The 16860-nt window shown below is 52.7% G+C and overlaps 1 protein-coding gene across 1 annotated transcript; it reads right to left on the bottom strand.

Annotated features, from left to right (window-relative positions):
- Positions 1-4893: 4893 nt before the first annotated feature.
- Positions 4894-13357, bottom strand: AMZ1 (archaelysin family metallopeptidase 1). Its single transcript, XM_040079154.1, has 6 exons — positions 13054-13357; positions 12301-12468; positions 11330-11458; positions 10862-11025; positions 8939-9115; positions 4894-5542 (listed from the first exon to the last, which is right to left on the bottom strand). The coding sequence occupies exons 1-6, from the start codon at positions 13355-13357 to the stop codon at positions 4973-4975; spliced, it is 1512 nt and encodes a 503-aa protein (XP_039935088.1). The 3' UTR covers positions 4894-4972.
- Positions 13358-16860: the final 3503 nt, after the last annotated feature.

Raw genomic sequence — 16860 nt, 5'->3', positions numbered from 1 at the left:
CTGTGGATGGTCCCAGTGCCCCTGTCACACAGCAGAACCTGTGGATGGTCCCAGTGTTCCTGTCACACAGCAGAACCTGTGGATGGTCCCAGTGTCCCTGTCACACAGCAGAACCTGTGGATGGTCCCAGTGTTCCTGTCACATCCTGTGACAACCTGTGGATGGTCCCAGTGTCCCTGTCACACAGCAGAACCTGTGGATGGTCCCAGTGTCCCTGTCACACAGCAGAACCTGTGGATGGTCCCAGTGTCCCTGTCACATCCTGTGACAACCTGTGGATGGTCCCAGTGTCCCTGTCACACAGCAGAGCCTTTGGATGGTCACAGTGTCCCTGTCACATCCTGTGACAACCTGTGCTGCCAGCACTCAGGCTCCAGCCCTTGGGAATGCCATTAACCTTTCCTCAATTCCCTCACTTTGAAAGCTCACATCTGGCAGATTTTTGTGGCAAGTCTTGATTGTTTCTTGTGTAAACTGTCAGTGCCGAGTCAATTCCACTGGCAGTGCACAACTTGAAGCATTTCATGGAGCATTTTTGGTCCTTTCTGCTAACAATTGAAACTGCTGCACTTGAGCTGCTTTAGGTCTTTGGGAATGGCTGAATTTGTCCCTGGAGTTGCTGGGCTCTTTCAGGTGAGATGTATTGCCAGTGTTCAGCATCTCTGCTGAACAGCAGTTACAAATTCACTATGCCCTAGTAGAAGGTGCCCAGGGGTGATCACTTTAATCTGAAAAGCTCTCAGCAGCAGCTCCAGGGGCTCTCTTTGGTGAGCTCTGAGGAGCGAAGTGGCCCTTTTGGGGCCCAGGTGTTCTGTGGTGTGCCCCTCTCCTAACTCAGCTGCACAGATGTTGCTCCCTAAGAGCAGAGCTGCAGCAGTTGGTTCTGCAGGTGTGTTTGTCTGTTCAGTGCCAGTGAGGGCTTGTGCCCCAGGGAGGGCTTAAACTCCATATATTAGCTTGGAATTACCTTCCCAGGAGCAGCACAACTCCCTCTTCAGAACCAGAGTGTATCTTCTGCAGTTTCAGTAATCCGGCTCTGAAGATAAAAGGGAAAACATGTCTGTTTCCCCAGGGACAGGCTGCTCCAAAATGCAAAGTATAGCTTGTATTTTTGCTCAGGTGTACAAGGTGTGAGGTTTGGGGTGGTTATAGTGATATTAAAGGATTCATTTGAACTCTTTGAGGAGAGCAATTAAATAAATCCTTGTGGCTTCTAGCTCCAGCCTGGTATCTCATTATCCTTACAGACCTGGGAGGAAGTTTACTCAGTTACTAATCCCAGGTTTCTTGCCACTCTTCCCAGGACTGACTGGCATCTTGGGAAGCTGCGTGGTGTTAAGGCAGGAAGGGTTAATTAGGACAAGTGTTCAGGGATTTTTACCAAAAGTAGCTTTCCCTTAAAGCCTCGATTTTGCACAGCAGAAGCAGACTTCAGTGAGAAATACCATTTCTAGGGGAGAGAGGCATTCACAGCCATTGTGTTAAATCACAGAGTGCTGCATCAGGCTAATGAAGTGCCTGAGGAAGGTGCTGCTTTTTCCTCTCCCACCCTTGTCAGCTGTTGTGGACAATCATACTCCAAACTAGTAAAGGAAATCGAAATTTTTGTTGTTTTGTTCTTTTTTTTCCTCTGGGCAGTTGCTTTTTCTCCCTTTTCCTTCAGCTACAGCAAGTCCTTGTTTTCAGAGCAGGAGTGGAATGTTCTGCCTGCTTATTCTTGGGAGAAGGTATTTGTCTTTATGAGCTCGTAAAGCTATTAAAAGACTGGTTTTTACTATGTTCAGGATTAGACTTTAGAAGTTGCTTCAAAACAAGTGTCCTTGAGCTTGGGGCAGGCAGGGTGTGAGTGAGCTGCTTTGGTGGTGCAGGGTGCTCCAGGTAGCCACAGGATGGTGTGGTTTGGGAGATGCTCTGAGCCAGAGGAGTCAAACCTGGATCTGCTTTGTGCTTTAGGGGTTCTTACCTGGAAGCCAACAGCAGCTGCAGGAGGGAGGTGCTGGTTCTGCTGGGGGATCTCCTGAAGGTGGGTCACGTGCAGGATTCATCGTCTGCCTGTCACCATGAGGCAGAGGAACACGGGCAGTGCCCTCCAGGATGGAGCCCTGCTGTGCCCAGGGAGCCTGGGCAGGCTGCTGGCACTGCGTCCCTTCCCCTGAGTGCCCCCTTCCCTCCCCTGCCCGTCTCCTGCCAAAGGCTCTCCAGGCTGTGGCTGAGGTGCTGCACTGGGGGCACCCAGGTGTCCTGCCACACACAGGAACTGTTCCTGACCCTCTGTAACCAAACCCAACCTTGGCTGCTGCATTGCAAGTGACTTCTGCGTGTTGGATTTATATAGAGAGCACCCTCCTCCTCCTCCTCCTCCTCCTCCTTGCTGGTGGTTGATCCACAGCTTGACCTTCTCAAGTGACTCCTAATTATCTCATCTGTATTTCTGTTTCACAGCTTACTCAGCAGCTTATTAGCTGCAAGTTATGTTCCCACACCTTTCCAAGTAGAAGGATCACCCCAGGAACCTGCTGCTTAAAATGCAGGTAATCTTATTTAGGGGCTTACTTTCAATTTGGCCTACTACTTATTCCTGTGTCAGCTGTGCTCTGGCCCCCTGCAACTCTGGAACACGCAGAGAGGAGAAGGAACTATGCCTCTGTGCTTTAGTTGTGGTTATAACCTTCATTTTCGGTGTCACCTTGGCCAGTGCTCTTGTTCCTCTGTGCCCAGGCTGCCTGCAGTCCTGTCAGTGGTGTGGGCTGTGCAGGCTGGGGAGGAGTGCAGCTCACAGACCCTGTGCTTGACGCGCTGCTGCAGCGCTGGAAACCTTTGCTGGCGAGAGGAGGAGCCCCTCCACAGGAATGTCTTCCCATGAGCACAGCCTGCAGTGGAATATGGCAGTGGAATATGGCAGGGACCCTCTCCTCCAGCTGCTGAAGGGATCCCAAGTGTTTGCAGCCACTTGCTGCCGAGCTGCCTCCTGCCTGCTGAGCTGCCCAGCTGAAGCTCTGAGCTGCCATCTCTTTCCTGCCTGACCCGGAGCACTCGTGGACAAGCTGAGCAGGTAAGTGGTGCTGTCAAAAATACCCAGTGTGAGGTCACAGGAGCTCTCCAGCAGAAACTGCTGCTCTCGCAGCCAGCAGCACTGACGTTAACTGAGTGTCACCTGGAGTCTCCCACCTGTGACTTCTGCCAGCCCTCTGCGCCACCCCACTCCTCTGGTGTCTCTGGGATTTTCTGATGGAAAGCTGCCCCTGTTCCCGTAGGCAGGATTGTCATCCTGAGCCTCTCCCGGAAAGTTTCTAAAGTCCAGTTTATTAACCCGGTACGGAATCAAGGAAGAGCAAACAAGGCTGGACAGAGAGTAATCTCCAGCTTAAAATAGTGAACGCGTTCAGGCAACGACGGAGCGGGTTCGCGGGCAGGGCTCGGGTTTGTAATTCAAGCAGGGTTTGTTTGGAAGGTTTCTGCTGCTGGAGGAATGTCCTGGCTGCGGAACCTCCGCGGGTCACCCTTGTGGCTGCCGGGAGAGGGCGGCAGCCGCGGCTCTGCTGCCCCGCTCCAGGCGCTCAGCCTGGAAAAACTTTTCCAGGAATTGCCGTCATCAGTGCCGAAGCCAAACTCCCCTTCCCTCCCGGTATGAATCATGCGGATGTGAAATGCTTGTGTTTCCAGAATCCAGCTGAATTTACTGCAAGACCATCTTTGCTACTCACCTGCGTGCGTAAATCTCCGGCGTTTTTCCGGTGTCTTCCAGTTGTCCTCTCGCATCCTGCTCCAGAACCGCACTGATGGGGCGGGGGCCTCAAAGCGCACAGGGCAGGAGATCCGGAGCAGCCTCCTCGGAGGGAAACATCCTCTCCCTTCTCTCCCAGCTGCGCTGAATCTGATCCTACCTGCTGGTATTTTTAGGCTGGAGAAATCTGGAGCTCAGCCACGTTGCCGTGAGCTGCGGGAGCAGGGGATGGAGAGAGGACAGCCTTCCCCTGGCAGGAGCAAAGAGCCCATCGGCCTCTCGAGCTGTGGCTATAAATATCCAGGAGGAGCAGAGCGGAGCAGCGTGCCCTGGCCATGGGAATGGAGGCTCCGCTGCTCCGGGTGCGGGCACAGCGCCCGCTCCAGCTCAGCGGGTGCCTTAGGGAGCAGGGAAGAGGGCCAGGGTGGGGACTTCCCAAGGCAGAAGGAGGAATGCACGTGAGGTTGCCCCTTTTACATTCATAATCAATGAGTCTGTCAGTGTTTCCAAAGGTTTCCTCTCCTGTGCCAACCTAGAGAGGATGTGAGTAGTTCCAGCTCACGCTCCAAGCCTGGCTTTGTTTGAACTGAGGCAGCTCTGGAGATCCTCTTGAGGGGCTGCCAAGAGATGATTGTCAGACTAACACTGCTTTTCGGGGCAGCTGAGGGATCTTTGCTTTACTCTGTGCCCGTCTCCATCTCCCCCACCTCATAATGAGAGTCCATCAGCCTGGATTGTGCTCCTGTGCTCAGCACAACAGCAGCTGCTGGGGCAGCGAGTGGAGCACTCTGAGTGTTTGTGAGAGGAGAGGAGAGGAGAGGAGAGGAGAGGAGAGGAGAGGAGAGTGAGAAATCTCATCTGTGCCTGGGACTGTCGTGCTAAGCAGAGAAGAGCTCCCTGTGTGGGGGAGCTGCCCTGGTTTAATTTGCTTCTCTTTGTTCAGATGGCCCAAGCTCCTGTGTGAGCATGTTCAGCCTTTAGTGGGGACCTGGCTGACCTCTTCCTGACCACCTTCGGACCAAGAAAATAAAAGCACCTACGTGGGACCTGAGGTGAGTGTGGAGTGGTGGTGTCATTTAGACCAGCACAGGAAAAACCCTTAGAGAAGGACTAATCACATCAAAACTGTGTTAGCGATCTCAGAAAACAAAACACCTTTTATTCCTGGGGGGAGCTGCTGTTCCTCTGAGACAACAACAGCTTGGGGTGAGGACGGCTGGAAGCCGGGCAGTGACAAGGCAGCCCCAGCTAATTGTCCTCCCACCGCCAGCGATGAGGGGATGATTCCCCTTTGGACAGTTTTCTGGAACTCAGCTTCCTCCGCAAGGAGGAAAATTTGTCTCCGAGAACTTTGCGTAGCCCGGTGCTGTCCCTAGCAAAGGGCAGGTCCTTCCTCACGGCGGGCAGCTGGCCCGTAAACATTTCCCACTTAGCCAGGGCGTCCACGCTCCTGTCCACCTGCGCCAGTTCCTCCTCAGACACGTTCCTCTCCAGGGCAGCGATGCACGTCTCCAGCCACAGCTCGTAATCCCTGATGGTGTCGGTGGCCTTGGTGTGCCCGGGGAGGCGGGGCTGGCTCTGTGCCCCGGGCAGCGAGCTGGGCTGCTCGTCCTGCTCCAGCTCCGGCCCCAGGGACGGGCCCTGGCTGCAGGTGTCGGGGCTCAGCGGCTCGGACAGCGAGGTCACGGCCTCCGAGTCGTTCTCGCAGCACATCCCCGAGTCGGAGCTGAACGGGAGGATGTCCTCTGAGGCTGACAGCTCCGCTGACTCCTGCCTTGGCCACGTGGACAGCACGGTCTGTGTCCAAGCGTAGAGCTTCTGTGGTGAGAGGAGAAAGGTTTCCTTGTGGAGGATGAGACACGCCAGTTAGACCTTGCCCAGGTAAACCTGTTTATCTTGGGTGGCTCAGCTGCAGCTGCCACCGTCCTCTCTGCCGGACAATGGCTTCAGACAGCTCCTGGTGACCCTGCAAAGCTGGGGCTTTCTCTTGTCCCGCTCTCTTGGACTGTGGCAGAGCTGCCTTCAGTCAGATGTGGGCTTTATCTGCCCTGTTACTGAAGGTGCTAGGAGAAAACTGCACCAGATCACTCCCTGCTGTGTGAATGTGGTCTCCAGGAGAGGCAAACCAACGCCTCTCCAGAGGAAACTGTGTCATTATGAAAACACCTGAGATGGAGGTGAAGAATTGTGTTTCATCATCCTGCTAATGCCTGTGGCAGCGCGTGATTTATTCCCAAGAATAGCTCTTCCCCTCCCTGAACTGAACAAGTGGGAAGGCTGGCTCTAGGAAAGAATTAAAGAAAGGAAAATGTCTGAGACAATTTCCCTTTTAAATATTAAATGCCACAATGAGGCATATAGCAGGTTGCTCCTGGCACATTTGTTCCTTATGCTTTAGGGAGTGAACTGCAGTACTCCAGTCATCCCTGGGTGGAAGGTGATCTCGTCTGCCTTGTTTCCAGTGTTGGGGTTTTTTGTGTGTTTCTGAGTTTTTCACACTCCTGCGGCCTGTTTCTTCACCTTTTCTTTCTGATCCATTTGCAAAGCCCCCAGCTGCTCAACTGTGACAGGATTAGCCTGGGCTGTCCCCATGGTGTGCCAGGCACAGAGCTCAGCTCAGGGGGAGCGGCAGTGTTTGAGGAGCAGGCAGGAGATTCCCAGCCCTGTGGAGCTCCCTTCTCTCACAGCCCCCCGCTGCTGCCTCCCCCTTCCCTCCTCTATTGCTCTCTCTTCAGGCAAGTGACAGAAAGGATAAAGAGCTCAAATTGAGTGGGTGGGAGAAATCGGCCCCGCTTCTCCTTTCAGTCTGAGCGTGGAGCCTCGGGGAAGAACCTCGTACAGGAATAAAATGGACTCTTTCAGCTTAGCTAATCCACCCTGCCCCCTCCCTCTGGGGCAAGAGAAACTGCAAAGGGACAACTTTTCTCCTGCCTCGTCCCACCTCCAGTGGCCCTTCCCTCCCTCTGGGTTCATCCAGCAAAGGCGGTGCAGGAGCTGCAGTGGGAGCTGGGCTGGTGAAGGGACAGCAAAGCTGCTGCAAAGCCGCAGGCAGCCCATGATTTTGTAATGGCTCTAAATTCCCAAGAACAGTGAATCTGGGAAGGAATGCCAATTGCTACTTAGCCCAGTTCCCAAGAAGAAAGCAGGCTCTGGAGATGTGGATTTTCCAACTGTGCATTTGGGTTACTCGGGGCAAAAAAAGGGGATGCTCGACTCAGGATCACTACCTGAATCTCTTCAGTCTCTCTCATCCTTTGGGTGGCTTGTTCATTTGAACTTTGGGTGGGTTTGAAGGGCTGCAGCCTCTCCTGCTGTTTAACCAGGAAGGGATGAGCTCTGTGTGGGTTTTGTTTACCTGCAGGCAAGAGCAGCTGAAGTGGATGTGCACCCCAGTGATGTCACTGAGACCTGCTGTCTGTGTGTGTGTGTGGCCGCTGCAAACTCATCCAGCCACCACACGAGGCCAGCCTGGGATGCTGCACAAGCAGCAGGTGGAAATGTGGAAATGTTGATTGTGGTGGGGAAACACCAGGACAATTAACTCGCTTTCCGTTTGCAAGATGACTCATGCTGGAATAAGCAGATGGGATAGAAAATGCAGTGTGGCTCTGAGTGCGGCTCAGATGGGTTACTTGAGGGGCTCTTTCTGCTGCACAGGGACTGGTTTCCTGCCCCACGTGCTCCTCTGCCCCAAGCCATGTCTCAGATCTGAGCGGTGTTACCTGTGGCTGCCGAGGCACAGCTGGGTGCTGGCATTGCCTGTGGTTATTATGAGTGTCTGAAGCTGTTTTGTGGCAGGTGGGGATCTGTGATAGTTTTCCAAGAGGAAATGGGACTTCAGACTTAACGTGCTTGGCAAGTTAACTTTGCTCTCTGTTATTGTCTCGAAATGCTTTCTGCTCTCTTCTGTCAGGTTCCTTAACTATTTAATTCATCTCTGGCATTTATGTCTCCTCTCAACAGCATGGCAAAGCCTCTTAGAGAGATTATCACAGCTCTCCTACACCAGCTTGTACTGAATGTAGTAGAGCTTTGCCTTCTGGAGGAAGCAGATGTGACATTTGGCAAGTGCATCCTTCCTTCAGGTTTGTGTTCCCTGTCAGCAGAGGATGCTGAGCCAGTCACAGTATTTGCTGCAGGTGTAAAGGCAAAAATGCTTCTAGAGAAGATTAGTGCAGGTGGCAGTTCTCTTTTAGAAAGCACTGGCTGGACTGGATGCTGACAGGCTGGAGGGTTTAAATAAAGCAGAATTTATCCTTCTGGTGGTTTGGGCAATTTAGACACCTCTTACACAGAAGTAGGAACCAAGAGAGCCAGAGAGTCAGAGAAGGGTCTGGCAGCACCACAAAAAAATGTGTTTCCTCGCACTCTTTGCCATGCTTCTGTGGATCTGATTCCACGCTGGTTCCACGCTGAATGAAACCAGAGGCATCTCCTTTCTCATTCTGCTCGTATCTTGTTACAAATACAACCCACAGACTTTAAAATAGGCAGCCCTGGAAAATCCTGCCTCTGAACATGATGTGTGTCAGACAGGAATCACAGCCAGGGAGAAGATGGGTGCTGAGTGAGAATGGGGACATTATTTCTGTCCCAACAACCACTTGGCTACTGAATCCTCCTTTTTAGACAGCAGATGTAGAAAACCCTTTCAAGAGCTAATGGTGTGTTAGCACTGTTCCTGATCTGTCTAAATGCTGTGTTCGCAGTGGTCTGGGTGGGAGACAAGAGAAAAAAATTAGTCTGGGACCCTCCACTTATTGGGGGTAATAATTTGGGGTCCTTTCTCATAAATTTAAACGGAGGAGCTGCAGCGAGGTACACACATCATGTTTCCTTCCTGTTCCCGAGGCAGAATTCCAGGGTGGCACAGGAAAGGGCGAAGCTGTGGGAACCCCTGCACTCACCGCCGCTCCTGCTCGCGATCTGCCTTCCCCACCTCGTGTTTGGGAGTAGAAAAGTGCGGCTGGACTGCGGCAGCGTCCCTTGGGAAGAGCCACAAGCCCTGGAGCTTGTGCAAAGTGCTTTGTTGGTCAGAGCCTGTGCAGAACCCCGCCCCGTGTTGAGGTGTGAGCTGCTGCCTCAGCCCCTCGCACTGACGGCTCCTGAAATCTCCTAAAATCTGCTCCCACCACGCTGCCGCAGCACCTTCAGAGCTGGGGCTGATCCACGCCCCGTCCCTGCTGCAGGAGGGGCCGGGGGATTGCGGCTCACCCTGTAGCGCTCGATGAGTTTGAAGCCCACGACGTGCTGCAGCTTCCGCAGGCAGATGGGGCAGGGCTCCAGGGGCCGCAGCAGCGCCTCGTCCAGGCTCAGCGCTCCCTGCATGATGCACTGCAGCCAGCGGCACGTCCCCAGCCCCATCAGCTGGCAGATCTCGTGGCAGGTCACCTTTCAGGGAAGCAAAGATCACAGCGGTGCGCGGTCATTCCCCTCCTCTTCCTCCTCTGCTGCTGCACCTGCCCTGCTCAGCCCTGCACTCCTCCAGCCCAGGCTTTCCCGGGGGATAGGAGAGCCTGGCTGCCTCTTCCCAGCTCCCTGTTCAGCCCTGCACTCCTCCAGCCCAGGCTTTCCCGAGGCGATAGGAGAGCCTGGCTGCCTCTTCCCTGCTCAGCCCTGCACTCCTCCAGCCCAGGCTTTCCCAAGGGGAGAGGAGAGCCTGGCTGCCTCTTCCCAGCTCCCTGCTCAGCCCTGCACTCCTCCAGCCCAGGCTTTCCCGAGGGGATAGGAGAGCCTGGCTGCCTCTTCCCTGCTCCCTGCTCAGCCCTGCACTCCTCCAGCCCAGGCTTTCCCAAGGCGATAGGAGAGCCTGGCTGCCTCCTCCCAGCTCCCTGCTCAGCCCTGCACTCCTCCAGCCCAGGCTTTCCCAAGGGGATAGGAGAGCCTGGCTGCCTCTTCCCAGCTCCCTGTTTGAGTTGTGGAGAGGGAGGGGTGGGTGTGGGTGAGGCAGATGTGGGGAGCCCTGCAGGCAGCGTGTTGGGGGCTCTTCCCCAGGGACAGTGTGGTGTTTGGAGGTTTTGTTGTTGTTTTAGGGTGTTTTTAAGGAGGAAGAAGCGGTCCCACTGGGGCCTGAAAAGAGCAGCACAGCCTGTGTGAGAAATGTGCGAGAAGCTGTTGGCAATTACAGATCTGGGTCCTTCCAGAACAGACTCCGCTGGCGCTTGTGCCAAAGCAAAAACGCTGAGCTGGAGTCAGCTGGCCAGGCATGACTGCCTTGGGAACTGGCGACTGTGGAAAGGCTGAGGATGGAGGATTCCTCTCCTCCTCTTGTTGTAACTTAATATCATTTAAAATTATTACAGGAAGAGACCTCAAACTAGGAAATCTTGGGCAAGTACCACGGGAGCAAAGGGAAATGGCTTCGAAGGTGCTGGTGAGGCTGCTCTGTGTGTGCCAGCTTTGGGAGGAGCGCTGGAAGCAGAGCTGGAATATGGCAGATGTTGGGATGAGGGAGGACAGCCCTCATGAAGAGGATGTGAGGGGGTTTGAGGGCATCTGCATATCAATACGCACAATAAATGTGCAAACGTGGCGGAGGTGTTGTCCCTGTCAATCCATGGAACAGGTGTGGCACAGGGACCCCTCCCCTTAGGGATACCTGTGTCTGAGGAGGACAGAGTCACCCTTTGCAGCCTGTTAGTTACACACAGCTCCACCAGGGGTTCTGATTAACCCCCACACGCTGTATCAGCCCTGCTGATCTGTGCCTGACAAGAAAAATACTCAGGATTACCTAAGCATGAGCCTGGGAGCTGGGCAGGGTTGTTCCAGTGCCACTCCATGGCACAGCCTGGTTTAGTGGAAGGTGTCCCTGCCCATGGTCGGGGTTTGGGACAAGGTGGTCTTTAAGGTCCCTTCCAACCCAAGCCATTCTGTGATTCTGAGGCAGGTCCTGTAGCATCCCCATAGCTGATGTTGTCATTTGCTGCAGTGGTGAGGGGAGCAGGAGTTGTCCATGCAGCGCTCTAAAATGCAAACTCCTTTTGTCTGAATTCAGTGTGCGCTTAGCTGTGATTGCCTGTGCTTCTGGGAGCAATCTCATGGCTGCTCCACTGGGCTGAGGCAGGGATGAGGCCCTGGCCTGAAATATTTAACCCTACACAGGAAGAAAGGGGTGCATGAGGCTGCGGTTCCTACCTTACAGCACTGCACCATCTCCTGGGCACTGAGCTGCAAGGTGCGGTCTCTGCCCTCCTTGCTGCCTTCACACGGCTCCTCCTTCTGCGTGGGTGGGTTCAAGCTGCTACAGCCAGCCTGGGGGAAATCCCCAGAAAACCTGGCAAAGCTGCAGACTCCCACTTCTGTGAAGAGACGGGAGCACAAGTCAGGCATCTCACCTTAGGCAGTGTGAAAATACAGCTGTGGAGCACGGTCCAGCTGAGCACACAGGGTGTGATGAGACCCACTCCACAAAAGGTTTGTACCACCTCAGTTACCTCTGGATCAGGAGCTCTGATCCCCCTAATTTCACACTGGGAAAACCTAGCTCCTCTTGCCATGTTAAGGATAAGGTTTGGCTGTTCCAGTCTCACAGGGAAGGGCTTTTTGGTACAGTACTGCCTTACTCACACACTGTGCTAAATCACCATGGGACACCAATCCCACCTTGTCCTGGCAGGAATTTGCTGAATGTGAAGCTCCAGGTCTCACATGGGTAAAGGTCCAGCAGGGTAAGTCCAAGGACACACAGGGCATCCATGGGCTTGTTGTTCTTCAGGAAATTCAGGATCCCATCTGGACAAATACAAGAGAGATGCTCATTTAAATGAAGAATCCCTGGATTTCTGCCGCTGATGGGGAGGAGGATGTAATCCAAGCCCACAGGAAGGCAGAGCTGCTGGATTCAGCATCTCAGGTTGGGAGCCATGGCTGTAGCCCGTCCCTCAAATCAGAGAAGACTTGACTCTGGAAGTAGAGCACAGAGGTAAAGCAAAGGAGAGATGCTGGTGAATTCAGTACTAACCCATGGAAATGAGCACCTGGGAGCAGGATTTCCCTGCAGGCATTTCAGAACTGAGCTGGAACAGCCCCAGGGCTGCAGTGCTGGCTCTGTGCTGAGCCTGTGCTGCCTGTGGTACCTGCAAACATCTCATTCCAGGTGGATGTTTGTGCAGTGCGAGTTTGGCAGCTGGCAAACCCAGTCTCTTGGGGAACTGTGTGACACTTGAACCCTAATTTCCTATCATGAAAGGCCTGTGAGTTTCCCCCCTGCACCACCCAGGCCAATAATTTACTTTGGCTCTGGACAGGGGATGGGAGAGTTTGGACTGCACCAAATCAACAGAGCCTTCCCGCAGAGCTGATCTGATCACTTTGCTGGACCTAAACGTAACAGCACTGAAAAATACAAACAGCAGAGGAAAATATGATGGAAGTCGCTTTGTTTTTTATTCCTGTTTCCAGCCTCAAAGCTCTGGGCTTTCCATGGGAACAGGATTTCTCCCTTTTCACTCCCTTCCTCATCCCCTCCCAGCTCAGGCCATGAAGGGCTGTGTCAGGCATTTCCTGAGGGAGAACTCGTGCCATGTGCCAGGCTGCTGTCCCTGTGGGCTCCCTGCTGCCGGGCCCCTCCTCACCTGCGTGGAGCTGCACCCTGTCCGAGTCGCGGCTGTGGCGGAAGCAGCAGTGGATGGAGGAGACGGGGATGGAGGGAAGGCACTTCACACGCAGACCCAGGAAGAAAGACTCCACACAGCTCTGGAGGGAATCCAGCAGCGAGAGCCCGGCGGGCCCTTCAATCAAATCTGAGGAGAGAGGCTCTGTTAGCAGTCCCTTAAAGCCAGGGTGAACATTGGGGTCTGAGGGGGTTTTGTGGCACTGGCTGCAGCAGCTGGGGAGGGGGCAGGATGCATCATCCTGGAGTTAGTTGTTTACTCTGGGATGCGCTGGACACCTCTGGATGGTTGTGGGTAGAGAGGAGAGGAGGGAGCTCTTCCTGAGAGGTTTAGTGTGCTCTCATTAGCAGAGCAGATGTGCTGGAAGGTCGGCTCCTGTTTAAGCTGCGCAGGATGATTAACGTGGGAACGGGTGGCTGTGTTTAATGAACCATCAGAGACAGACCTCCAGAAGTGCTGGTTTTTCCAGCATTGTTTCATCCTTTGATATACATATGCACATAAATTCATAGCGAGCCTCACCCAGGGGCACACATACCATTTATATGGCAGGTCTACCGCCACGGCTCGTGACTCTGGACTGGGGGCACATCAGAGCCTTGCTGTTACTCTTGTCTTTGCTATGGCCATTGCATTTGGAGGAGAGTCCTTAGAGGAGGGCGTTGGCAGCACCCGACACCACCCAGGCAGCCCAGGGACGATCCCCCCCGTTACCTATCGGCTGCAGGTAAATGTGCTTTCGACAGAAGTTCTGCTTCCTCCTCAGCATGGCGTGGTAGAAGGTCTCGAAGTCCTCGGGGGCATCGGGGTGGCTGAGCAGCCAGTCGAAGGCCGTGCGGATGAGCAGCGTGCAGAACAGCGTGCGCTGGGGGTTGTAGGCCTCGGACAGGAACAGCTTCTCCGCCCTGGAGAAGGCCTTGGCGTAGAGCTCCTGCAGCGCGGGGTCGGTGGAGATGAGCGCGTCCTTCAGCGCGCGGGGCCCGAAGCTGAACTCCTGCGCGTGTCTGCACTGCAGCATGGCGGGGCGCCGCCTGCGGAGGGGACACAGCCGTCACTCCCGGCCCAGCCCGCGACAGGACACCCCCTCACGCTCGGCCCTCCCAGCGGTATGTTGTTGGAAACTCGGATTTTGAGATTTTTTTTTTTTTTCCCGTGCCAAATTTAACTGTACGAGAAAAGATCAGTGTTTGGTCAAGGATGTTTCTCCCCACCACTCTAAGGAGTGGCAATGCGCAATGACAAGTGGCTCAAGCAAGAGGGGGAGGTGTTGACATTCTGGAAACTTGGATTTTGAGACTTTGGTGTATATATATATGGAGCAATATGGAGGATTTGAGGGGTTGTCTAAATCCTTCCTCTTCACTTTCCTCCTTCTTCACGGGTTTGGGTGGTTTTCTGTAATTGGTTAATAAAGTCCGCATTTTGGACTTCAAGTGGTCAATTATTGGGTCAAAAGTATAAATAATATAGGTGTCATCTTGCTATTTGGTGATTAGCACTTAAAAAGACCTTGGAAAGAGCTAGAGGCATCCATTTCGCCATTTCTACCTCGTTAGCTAGAACTCACAACTTGTGAGACTGTACTTTAGGTAAGAATTAATAAACATCTGAGTCCGAACAAGAGAACAGCGTCCCGTGCATTAATCCCGGCTCTAACACAAAGAAAAGACAATAAGAATCCTCACAGTGAGCGCCAATATCTCGGCTGTAGGGCTTGGTGGGATCCTACAAACGCCGCACACCGTGCTGGCCCGCAGCCCCGGTCCCCTCCACGTGGGAGTGCCTGTGACAGGGTTCTCCACGTCCCCGTGAGTGTCACTGTGCCAGGAGATGGTGCTGGAGAATGCGCGGCCCCAAAATGCTGCCAGGTGTCTGGAGTAAGCCAGGTGGCTTGGCTGGTTTGGGGGTTTTTTGGTGCTCTACCCTGAAGCCCCAATAAGATGGGAAATACCTCTGAGTGTTGTGCAACTGTTTGCACTGGACCTTGTAGGATGTGGAAATGTGATTCTCCTGTCTGCCTGGGATAAACCACTCTCCTTGGAATAGCTCCATGTTAGGAACAAAGAGACTGATACTGGTCTCTATCTGTTGATCAGAAGCCTAAACTTCTGACCTACCCCACACCAGTGAAAGCAGCTGTTCTCTGGTGACAAATTCCTCTAGCACTTTTTAATCTTGGGTGTTATCCCAGGGTACTGCTGGCTCCCGGTCTGCAGGATCCGGGGAGCTTTGCCCAGCCAAGGTGGCCGTGCTGTGCCAGGCTGGTGCCCCTCTAGCAGGACACGCTCGGGCCCGTTGCCATCGCGTCCCTCCGTGAGCAGCTCCGTGTCACACTCTGTTAGCATCAGCAACGCTGGGGATGATGTCAAGCGGTAAATAAAGAGCAAATGAAAGCCTGCAGCACAAAGAAACTAATTTGGAGCATCCTGGAAATATCCTCTCCAAGGTCCTTTCCGAGTCAGGCACCTATTTCCCACTGCAGGTCATGCACTTGGGATGAACACCTTGGGAGAGCAAGAAAAAGGGGAGACAAAGCCCAGCCTCCGTGACTAACCTGTGTCTGGATTTTTCCTTGTGTATGGAGACCATGCCAAGCAGAACTGGAGCATTTTGGAGCAGTGCTTTGGGCTTTTTGCCTGCCACAGGTAAAGTGCTCCACCTGTTCATGGCAGAATGAGAAATTCAGGGGATTTATGCACAAAAGCCCAGGGCTTCTAGGAATAAGTGATACCTTCTTCTAGGCAATTTCATGGTGACTTAAAAGGAGCCAGAAAAGCTTTCTGGGTGGACACCAAATGCATCAGCTGCTGACCATCACGGCTCATTCAATCACAGAAAAAAAGAAGAAAAAAAAAAAAAATAGATATAGATATACTTTAAGGAGGAACAGGTTAAGTCTATAATTTAAGTAGGTCTGCAGCCTAGTTCTGCCAGGTAAGTGGCATTCAGTGCCCCCTGAGGACAGCAATATGATTAAGAAAATTCAGTATTTAAAAAAAGTAGTACCAAAATGAGGCAAAGCCTCTCCTCAGCTATGCAGAGGTGGTTTGCACTGTAAGAGGGAAAGTGGCAGCCCATTAAAATTAACACTGCATTCCTTCTCATCTAACCCTTGGGAAGAGCTGTGTATGTATTGGTAGTCCTTAAAAGGACTCATTTAGTGTGATCTTTTTTGTCTCTAAGGGTGTGTAGCTTGGAGAGGGAGTGGAAAAGCTTTCTTTCATTTTTGCAAGCTTTGTATTTCACTTGCATTAAAGGCTGACAGCAGGTGGCACGGGGGGATCTGAAGTGTACAAGGTACAAGGGCCCTAATCCAGTGGAAGTTTAGGGAAGGAAAAAAAAAAAACCAAACCTGTGATATTTTCTCAGCTCTTCTTACTGCTCAAAATTGTCCAGATTTCTTCAGCTGTTTTTTACAGGGAGCAGCAAGAGTTTGTGTGAGGTTTCTCTGCTCTTGGTGACCCAAATCTCTACACTTCTGACTTGCTTCCAGATTTGGGAGGACAAAGTGAGAGTCTGACCCCAGCAGGTCACCAGGAGTTTTGCCTTGGATTAGGGTGAAGACCGGCATTTTCCTAATGGACAAGATTTCACTTGTTCTGCACAACCTTTAACTACAAACATCCTTTTCCTGGTGATTGCAGAACTTTCACTGGGAAACTCTCAGCGATATTCAGCTCCCCGAGGATGTGATGCTGTCAGCTGCTGCCTGTCAAATGCAAGTCCAGAAAGAGACTTTGCACTTGGTCCAGGTTGAGGCTGATGTGGTTGAGACTGATCATGTTAAAGGAGTGGAATTTAAAAACTTCTGGAAGCATGAGCCGCCTTCATTAACGTTTTGGGCAATAGCTGGAGTGTCGGTCTGGGGAGGAGGAGCTGGTTAGAAAATGAATGGATTTTTCTCTGCTAAATGGGAAGCAGCAAAGGGTGGATGTATGTGACAGCAAATACAATGAGTGCACAGTCTTGTGGTAAGTGTTCCCCCCAGGGTCTCTCATGGAATATAGTGTAAGCCCAAAGCTCTGGGATAGACATTGTTTCCCTAGACTTCCTAAAAGGGGACATTCACCCAGCTCCAGACATTCCCTGCTGTGACCATGGGTGTTTTGTGATGTTCCCCGTGCCCAAGGGTGCCCATGACGACGCTTTAGTGGTTCAAAAGCTTGGGCACAGGAATGCATTTGCAGGAATTCAGTCTGGGATGACGTGTGCCTCCTTCTCCTGGAGGGTCTGGCTCAGCTTCCAATAGAACAGAAGCAACCCATTACACTCTCCAAATCCAAGACAATTACTTCTCTTTAGTAAACTTTGCTAAAATACTTCACTGGGGAAAATTAATTCTTCAGAAAAATGTTAGGGACCAACTTTAGTGGTTGGAAAAAAAAGAAGCTCTTCTACCCCATTAGCCGTAGTAGATGTTATTTGTCTTGGTCTAATATCTGGGTACAGTGTTTCATTAACTGGAGCAGAGCAACAGGGCTTTGTAATTTTTATCTCTTGTGCTGAGGGTGCCTGGTGTAA

Source organism: Hirundo rustica, chromosome 15 (genome assembly GCF_015227805.2).
Source record: "Hirundo rustica isolate bHirRus1 chromosome 15, bHirRus1.pri.v3, whole genome shotgun sequence".
In the NCBI taxonomy this organism is placed as follows: domain Eukaryota; kingdom Metazoa; phylum Chordata; class Aves; order Passeriformes; family Hirundinidae; genus Hirundo; species Hirundo rustica.
Note: the sequence above shows the minus strand (reverse complement) of the source record. Positions and strands in the feature narration are given on the sequence as shown.

Bases quoted from the DNA above. Each gene is read 5' to 3' on its own strand.
- AMZ1 (XM_040079154.1), bottom strand. From the start codon at position 13,357: ATGCTGCAGTGCAGACACGCGCAGGAGTTCAGCTTCGGGCCCCGCGCG. The intron at 12,469-13,053 runs GTAACGGGGGGG...CTCTCTCCTCAG, and splicing joins CATTTACCTGCAGCCGATAG to ATTTGATTGAAGGGCCCGCC. The intron at 9,116-10,861 runs GTAGGAACCGCA...CTTCCCTGAAAG, and splicing joins AGATGGTGCAGTGCTGTAAG to GTGACCTGCCACGAGATCTG.